The sequence below is a fragment of the Hyperoodon ampullatus genome (genome assembly GCF_949752795.1).
Source record: "Hyperoodon ampullatus genome assembly, chromosome: 19".
Lineage (NCBI taxonomy): Eukaryota > Metazoa > Chordata > Mammalia > Artiodactyla > Ziphiidae > Hyperoodon > Hyperoodon ampullatus.
Window position 1 is genome coordinate 28,488,972 of NC_136932.1, and position 9,503 is coordinate 28,498,474.

Sequence of the window (9,503 nt, forward strand, 5' to 3'; positions counted from 1 at the left end):
GCAGGAGTTTGCAGAAAGTTTGTATTGTGTATTCTTTTGGTGAAAGTTGGATAATTTTTAACAGGAAGAGAAAGAGTCAAGGCAAATAGGGGTGGCCTTCTCAATGGGTGGACGTGGTGCTTCTTCCCACACTGGTGGGTTTAAGCGACTCAGCGCCCTTCTCTGGGCCTTTCTGTCCCCATGGCAGAGGCTGTACAAGACCCAGCTTGGTCAGTGTCTGTCCGCTACGTGGCAGGGTTGCATGCTGCAGACACGGGTGTATCCGTGTATCCTGGCCAAGAGTGTTGGCTACATGGTGAGGTGTGTCTGGTGCTGGCGTTGTATAGAGGTAGTTTCTAGATCTCTGTGTTTTTTTTAGCCCATTTTAGCGTGGCTTGAGACATTGTCTCACTTTGACTTCGGCTGGCAGTTTCTATTTTATGTTTTTCAAGAAGATGCTTGAACTTCTTCAGGAGTATGTGTAGCCAGGTCATGCTGTTTCCTGAAGAACCAGAGAACAGAGTTACCAGAGACCTGCTTTGTATGGAGAGCTACGCTACAGAAGTACCCACAGTGGGGTTCAGGGAGACCGCAGTTAGAAATGAACTGTTGGGACCTGATTAATTGTGGTAGGCATCTTCATATCCAGTGCTGAGGTGGGCACCTGAGCCTACATATCAGAGACATTAACTCTTGAAATTAAGTCACTTCCCCCCATAGCTCCCGGAGTTAGTAATTCTGTCCCTAATCTCTACTTCTGTGTTACTTTTATTGAGATATCCCTGGCTAATATGTTTGGTGATTAATGTTGATGGTAGGCTTTGTGATCTCCCCTCAGAGCCAGTTTTAGGGGTTAGCTTGTCTTTGTCAGCGATGTACAGGTACACTTGTTTCTCCAGTGGCTATTGGAGAGCATAATCATTATTATGATTGCATAATCATAACCATTATTAGTTTACTGAGATGGTGAAAATGGGTGAAAATAATTCCTCTGTCAAGTAGATAAAGTAGTTACATAGCATGATATTTTACTTTCTATAAATACAGTGTTGTATGTTGAAATCTGTAAAGTGATTTCCACTTTGTATAAATTGAAAATATGGAATTTTAGTGAAATAACACTAGCTAACACTTACTGAGCACTCACTGTATGCCAGGCATTCTTTTAAGCACTTTACATGTATTATTTCGCTTAATTCTTAAGTGAAAATAAATAACCATAGGAGGTAGGTATTAGTTGTCTCCTTGCCATTTTAGAGGTGAGCAAGTTGAGATACTGGAGGCTAAGTCATTTGCTCCAGGTCACACAGCTGGTGAGTGACACAGTTGGTGAGTGACAGCTGGTGAGTTCTGAATGTAAGTCCTCTGGCTCCAAGTCTGTGCTTTGGATCACTGTGCTGTGTTCTGTGCCTAGTAAAGATTTTAGCTCATGTGTTGTTAGTTTTTCTTTTCATTTTGCTTCCTTTTGTAATATTTTCTAGATGTGGGCTAGGAGTTTTATAGAGAAGATTTGCTGATTCTAGGACCTTTGGAATCCATGGATTTATCCATCTTCTGTTGCTGTTATTTGGCAAGCAAACACTATATGCTTGTTTATATCAGTAGGTGTCAACCTGGAAAGATTTTGCCCCCCAGGGGACATTTGCTGATGTCTGGAGACAGACATCTTTAGTTGTCGTAAGTCAGGAGACGTGCTCCTGGCACCTAGTGGTCAGAGGCCGGGATGCTGCTGAAACATTTATGAGGCACAGGACAGCCTTCCGTGACAAAGAATTGTTCAGCCCAAAATGTCAATAGCGTCAACTCTGGCCTATAGAATAAGTGACTGATGATCTTGTAATGCCATTCTGATCTCTAATGGGCAAAGTCACATTAGTAATGTAGAAATGATTACTTTTGATGTTTGTTTGATAATTGATTTCCCCAAATTAATGCATGTTTGTATAAGGGACATAAACACCAATCATAACTTAAATATTGAAGTTCCCTTAAAGTAAACTGGGAATTACAGCCCACTGAGGGAGAGCTGAGGAAGTTTAATGGGAGGCCATGTAATGCCTGAGGATACAATACTCTAAATATTTGTTGGATTTCCTTGTGAATTACACAATTAGATTTCATTTTTTGTGTTGTATTAACTTGTCAAATGTATAAACATTTTAAATATCCTCTAATTTTTAAAACCGTGTTTTGGTATATTTTTAATTAAAAATTTCATACTGAGAAAAGTGGAGAATATTACAGTGTACCCCGTGTATGTACCACCCATATTTAACAAATGCTAACAAATACTGAAGTCCATTTTGAGCTCTTTCTTATCCCATCCCTTAGGTGTTTCTACATTTTTTATTATACCAAACATCTCAAAAGTTGAAGGGGCCTGGAACTCTTCCGTTGTCTGTCGTCAGGCCTCACTCACTGATGCTGCCTTTTGTCTGCCTGTCAGCTTCTCCCCTCATCTTTCACTGCAGTATATACGCGGTAGAGGGCGGAGCCAGGTTGTCTTTTCAAAGCTGGAAAGGCCAGGCCAAGAGTGGATGTGTAGGCTGGAGGGAGGTGGGAGGACAATAAGTATGGGTTTCCCCCAATGACTGAAAGCAGAGCGTTCCCATGAAACCTTTCATAAGCCGAAGTGGCATAAAGCGAAGAAGCAGTGACCATAGGACACATCTTGCTAACGGATGCACAAAATAAATTGAGCTAAAGTACAGAAGCTCAGTGACAGTTCAAAGCTATGGTGGCTTGATGCTGAGGTGCTGAGTGTGGTTCCCAGGAAGGAGCTGGGTGGTGCCCCTTGCACCCGCTTTTGCAGCGCACAGTGTGAATTGCCTCTGTATGGGCTGCTGCACAACACGTGCCGGGCACTGTTCTCATTTTCCCCCCTTTTTTGTGAAAACAGATACCTCTTTGGATTTCTTTTGGTAGGGAAAACAGGTGCTAACGTGGGTCTTTCTTAAAAGCGAAGTGGCATAAATTGAGCTTTGGAAGGATGGAGGAGACCTGTACCTTGGGGCCGTTTGGTGAGGTAGAAAGTGGGGAGAGTGAGCGAGGTTGGGAACACGCAAGAAGAGCAGTCTCGGAACCAACAGACATGGTGGTGGGAGGTCTGCAAGCATGGTCCGCCGGAGCAATGTTGTGACTGTCAGGTCAGAGGATCTTAGGTCTTCTTTGCCCAGGATTGCTGCTCCCTGCATTATGAGTGGTATAGCTCAGGAGAGGCTGCGCTTGAATTCTCAATCTCTATTACTTGGACTGCTTAGTGGTGTGTTATTAATGGCAATGCCTGCTTACCACCAGTTGTTCACAGTACTTCTACATGATAGGTTCCTTCTTTTTTTTTTTTTTTTTTGACCACACCATGCCGCCTGCGGGATCTTAGTTCCCCGACCAGGGATCAAACCCTGCCCCCGACACTTTCCGCCGTGGAGGAAGCGCGGATTCCCAACCACTGCACTGCCCGATAGGTTCCTTCTTTATTTAAACACCTCCCATCATGCTCCATTGCTATGGAATAAAGCCCTCACTTCTTGTGGCATTGGAGGGCATTCTTAGCTCCTTTCCCTCCTTCTCTGACACACCTGGAGTGTATCATGTGCTTTTTCCTTTCTTGGTGACTTGTGCATTCTCTCTGATAAACTCCCCTGTGCTCTCCCTATCATCTCTGCACAGTGAACTTGTGTTCTTCTTTTGAGGGCAGCTCATGCCTTTCGGCAGATGAAAGGTATTTCTTGTTATTTTTCATTTGTGCTTTGCCTGTCTTGCTAGAATCTAAGTTTCTTGAAAGTAGCGATGGCATGCTTCCTCTTTGAGTTTAGTGCTGCTAACACAGGGCCTGGCCTCAGGAAATGTTTGCTGAAATGAATTAATAGCCAGTTCGAACTTGCCCTTGAGCCAGTGTTTTGTACTGGTCGGAAAAATCCTACATGGTGTGGACTTTGATTCTCTGAAGTGTCAGTTACAGTATTGTAAGACGGAAGATAGGAGTCTGGGATAGTAAACAGTTTTGCACCTTCTGGTTTTCTTTTTTTTTTTTTTTGCAGTATGTGGGCCTCTCACTGTTGTGGCCTCTCCCGTTGCGCAGCACACACTCCGAACGCGCAGACACAGCAGCCATGGCTCATGGGCCCAGCCACTCTGCGGCATGTGGGATCTTCCTGAACCGGGACACTAACCCGTGTCCCCTGCATCGGCAGGCGGAATCTCAAACACCGTGCCACCAGGAAAGCCCTAGATTTCTTTTGTTAATGCAGAGCCTTAGTTTACTACCCACACCCCCAATATTGTTATCTACTTTAATTATGTGTTCTTTTTAAATTTTAATTATTTATTTATTTGGTTGCACCGGGTCTTAGTTGCAGCCGGTTGGCTCCTTAGTTGCGGCTCAAGGGCTCCCCAGTTGCAGCAGGCAGGCTCCTTTAGTTGCGGCTTGCAGGTTCCTTAAGTGTGGCGTGTGAACTCTTACTTGATACATGCATGTGAGACCTAGTTCCCTCACCAGGGATCGAACCCGGGCTCCCTGCATTGGGAGCACAGTGTCTTAACCACTGCACCAGCAGGGAAGTTCCAATTATGTGTTCCTTTATTCATGGCATGTATACATAATTCTTATCTTTTTTCCCCTGTATTTTTATAAATACAGAAAAGTGAATAACATCTTAAAATAAAATGAAGGAAAGGCCTAATGTATCTGAGTTTTTCTCAGTAGCACGAAGGGAGATGTTTGCCAGCAAGAACTGTGGCAAGGTTATCCCAGATGTCAACTGTCTCTACTACCAGGGGCTCAGAGCCCTTCTGAAGCTTCCTAATTGTCCAGGACAGCTCCATTATGACTCACCGTACAGGGCCTAGCCTCTCATGCGACACTCAACATTTAAAAATTAGTCTTCATTTCTCCTTCCCAGCAGGCAGCTTCAGTTGGAGAAAGTAATTTCATTGTCTTATGTACTCATTCATTCACTCAGTCAACAGACCATCACTCCTCTATTATATGCCAAGATCTATGCTTGCTTCTGGTAACAAGGAAAGAATAATATATGGTTCCTTCAAGCACTTAAGGAGCTCATAAACTAGTGACAGAGGAAGATGCACAAACCAATCCATAAAGAATTAACAATGCTTTGACTTTATTTGTATTATTTGAATTTTTATGACTATATTTATATACTACACCCTGTTCAAAGTGGAAATAGATATTTAAGAAAGAACTAGTGATGTAAAAAATCCACAGTAATATGTAAGTTATTTAGAGAGTTAAGACTGGAAATATTTGCACTCTCAAAGAAGCTTGTTAATGCAGATGAACCCCTAATTCTTTTGGTTGCTTTATTTACATTTATAGAGGTATAGGTATTCCCTCTTCTAACAGGAGTTAGTAACTTGGGGAGGGGGTGCTACAGATTAAGGTCCTGATTCAGTGGCAGGTCCATCTTACCTCCTCTTCAGGTCATATTCTCAAGCAGGAGCTACAGGATGAGAGGAGTAAAACAGTTCACTTCCTTTGCTTACTCCCAGCCCCATAATAGGCTTCTGCTGGGCTTCCTTGGTTGTTTTCATCATCACTTTCACCACCAGAGGTCAGGGAACCTTCCGGTTAATCAGGGGCCCTGGAAATGATGCAGAAAAGTACTGACTTAAAAAAAAATAACATTTATTTAGGGCTGACTGTGAGCTCATTGCTTAAAATGTCCTACTTAATCTTCACAACCACTCTATGAAATTGTTATTGGTAAATCTCAGGTATATCCAAAATAATCTCTATGTAGGATTGTGATATTTTTAGGACTTTTATGTCTTTAGGTTCGTCTTGGCACCAGACATAAGGCGGTTCAACATAATACGCTGGCCCTAAACAGCTCCAGATGCCAAGAATTGGCAAATCACTACTTTGGTTTCAATGGGTGGTCAAAAAGGATCATCAAGGTAAACTATAGATTTTCTTTGACTCACCAGACTCCTTTCAACATTGAACTCCTAGACTTTAGAGAGAAGAATAGAACAGGGCTATGAGGAGGAGATGTGAGAGCCTTCCACATGGAAGTATGTGAGCATTGGCCTGCCACCTAGAATTAGTGATAATCTCAATGACTTGGATGGTGGTGTCCATAATTTTCTCCAGTATTTGTATGGTATATAATAAAAAATAGTTGTCCATATCTAGTCATTCATTTGCAAGTCTCACTTGATTTTGAAGCTATTGCATACCTAAACTTTTACCTGGGATTGCTGGAGTTTCGTTTTTATTTCTAACAACAGGATATTTTGAAGTCTAGCGTTTAATTCATAATCCTAACAGCTTCAGGATCTTTCTAACCTTGAAGAAAGGGAAAATGAAGATATTGTGACACCACTTCAGAAGCAAAGCCTGAAGATCTTCTGTGCTTTCGAGGTGGTGTTGCCCTCCCATGAGTGCAGGAGTCCCGGAGTTGTCATGGCTGAGGAACCTTTGCATAAGTTGGAGGAAGGTCTGTTTTCCAGTATGTTTGTGTGTGGGGAGGTGAGGGAGTGGGATTTCTCTTTTTTCCTTTCTTTCTGAAACTCACCTTTTCAGATACATCATCACCTTTTCTAAGCCACTAAAGCCCTGGGCAGATTTTTTCTGCCTGACAATATAGGTTTTTATCTTAGGCAATACCTGACAGCACCTTAAACTTTAGAATTTTAGAACTGACTGCCTGCCAAGAAGCTTAGGAGGATGGAAAATTAGTTAGTTTTTTTTTTGTTGTTAATTGTTATGTGCTAAAATATTTCTTTAAATACAGATGTCTCCTGGCCTTCAGTTATCCCAACAGAATCATTGTCTAAAGATTGAAATAAACTCTTGTGTATATATTCAGTCCTTTGCCTCCTATAGAAGGGCCTGAGCAGAAAAAGTAAATGTAGATCCCTAGAAAGGGGATTCTGATTGGTAGTGAGTTTCTTCCTAGAATCCATGGCACTTGGGCTTAGGGTTTTAACTCAGAGGCAGGGCTGTTAGCGAATGGAGTGGAGGAGGCTCCACCATCCACCTGAGTGGGTGATGGTTGAGGAGCGACCAGATCATCTGCACTATCACCAAATCTATCTCAGTGTATGAATCAAGCCCTTTACGCACAGGAGAGCAGGGTCTGTAGCAGTGCAGCCTCAGCTTGTCCATTTGAAATCTGTGAGTAGTATGAGATTTGTGCCATGTTCTTGGTTTGCATTTCCGATCGAGTATTTTAGGAACTTCCAGAATAGATCTGAGCAGTAAAAATGTGCCATGCCAGGATATACCTACAACAGAGACATTCACCCGTACCCCAGTGTTGTGCCTGCCGTTAATCACTAAGATAATGATCTAAGAATCAGAGATGCATTTTTAGTTTTAAACACGTAACCTAGAAATCAGTTATTCAGACAGACACTTAAAATTCATCTGTTTTGGTTGGATTTAGGGTCATTATCATTCCTTATGGAAAGGAAGGTAACCCAGAAGCTTGCTATTCAGAAGGCTATGACAGATGCATTCCAGAAACTGCTGATTGTGGTTTTAGGTAAGACCTTTTTGATTGTCCTTGAAGTACTTCAATTTCAGTGAGCAAATAAAGTTACTTGAAAAGTTAATTGGATGAAAATAATGGTTATCTAAAACATTACGTATTCTTTCATTCACCAGATGCTTTCAAAGCAGCAGTCTTAAATTTGTTCTTTGTGGCATTTGTGAGAAAAATGACAGCAGATACTATTGTCCCCAGTGTTTAGATGTAGAGTGACTTGCCTCAGTTCATACAGAAAGTGTTTGATCCAGTTCTTCCCCAATTGCTTGCTTATCATACAGAATACTGTAGTGATTATAAGCCTTGGACACCTGTGTTTGAGTCCTAACTTAGTCTCTTAGATTTTTTTTTTGCTGTTGTTGTTGCAATTTTAAGTTTTTGTAGCCAGAAACATTTGAAGGTATTTAATATCTCTAAGGTGCAATTTCTTTATCTGCAAATAACATTATTAATACAGGTTATCACCTAATGGAGGATATTGTAAGAGTAAATGAGATGATGAATGTAAAAAGCTTACATACAGAGTGAAGTAAGTCAGAAAGAGAAAGACAAATACCGTATGCTATCACATATATATGGAATTTAAAAAAAAAAGCTTATGAAGAACCCACGTGTAAAACAGGAATAAAGACACAGACCTACTTGAGAATGGACTTGAGGATATGGAGAGGTGGAAGGGTAAGCTGTGACAAAGTGAGAGAGAGGCATGGACATATATATACAACCAAACGTAAGGTAGATAGGTAGTGGGAAGCAGCCGACCTGTTCTTTACTCACATCCGTCGCCCGCAGTTTCACACTCTGCTATTCTGTGGGCCTGCCCTTGGTTCAAAGCCATGGTAGAAGAACCTGGGTGCAGTACAGGGCCTTGAGGCCGCCTTCTCTGGGGGTCTGGAGCTCAGGAACAGTTTAATCGTCCTACGCCCAGCTGAAGCAGGACTGGCAGTTTGTGGCCATGGTGGCGGAACGCCTCTTCCTGTGGACCCTCGTTATCTTTCTGGACGCCACGTACCACTTGCCCCCTCCGGACCCCTTTCCTTGAGGACGAGAGGGCCGAGACCGAGGTCCTCGGCCACTTGAATTGAGAGTTTGATAGTACTCTCAAGTCCTATCCCTTTCTGCATCTTAACTCCTTCACTAGGAGTCCAATCCTCTCCTCATTTCGTTTCTAGGGAGGAAGCCCAAGTGGGACTGGGCAGCTGGGGGCCTTGGGCCCACGTGAAATGAACTATCCGCTTATTTACTCTTTGGCTTCTTGAAGAAGCCCCATTGGATATTCACATCTAGGTTGGCAATGAATGGAACAAAGAACAAGAACTAGATTGTAAGCCTTCTGAGGGCAGGAACTATGGCTGTCCACTGTAATATCCCCAGCACCGAGCACAGATCCTAACCTATACAGCCGTTACCTCTGATTGAATGAATAGGGAAATTTTTTTTTCTATAAGGAAATACACTAAGTAATAGTGCTTATGACTGCATGTTGGGACTAGTGGTCATTTTTTCTTTGTTTTGACCTTTCTGTAGGTTATTGTATTTCGTAATATGTATTATCTTTAGGATTAGAAAAGGTTATTTGTAAACGGATGCATTTATAATGAGGGTAAAAAAGCACACTGTAAAAACCTCAAGTTCCAGCTTTGGTGCTCAGACTTTGGACAAGCTACTAAACTATTCTGTGCCTCAGTTTCTCCATCTGTAAAATGAAGCAAATAATAGTATCTGCTGCCTAGTCTGAGGATCATATGAGAAGATGAGAACAAAAGCATTATACAGTATACATCAGAGGTTACAAACTGGTGTGTTTTGTGTGGCCCATGTTGTTGGCCAGCAGAGTTTAAAATTTGAATTGGTTTGCTACTTTTAAAATGTGGCTATTTCACAGAGCAATTTGGATTTCTGGCTTCTCTTGAAACTTTTTAAGAACTGCAGGCTAGTTCTAAGAAGCCCAACAGGCTACGTAAGCGGTCCTAATGTCTTGAACAATGAAATGGAGGAAATCCTATATGC

At 42.1% G+C, this 9,503-nt stretch overlaps 1 protein-coding gene across 1 annotated transcript in view; it reads left to right on the forward strand.

Annotated features, from left to right (window-relative positions):
• Window positions 1-241: 241 nt before the first annotated feature.
• The window catches only part of LOC307067909 (RAD52 motif-containing protein 1-like), a gene marked incomplete at both ends in the record, with an annotated part of 267,353 nt that continues 258,091 nt past the window's right edge, over window positions 242-9,503 (forward strand). The window contains 4 exons of the mRNA XM_079725535.1: window positions 242-295; window positions 5,776-5,898; window positions 6,272-6,440; window positions 7,392-7,490. Of these exons, the coding sequence (XP_079581661.1) occupies window positions 242-295; window positions 5,776-5,898; window positions 6,272-6,440; window positions 7,392-7,490 (445 nt within the window). The remainder of the gene's footprint in view (window positions 296-5,775; window positions 5,899-6,271; window positions 6,441-7,391; window positions 7,491-9,503) is intronic.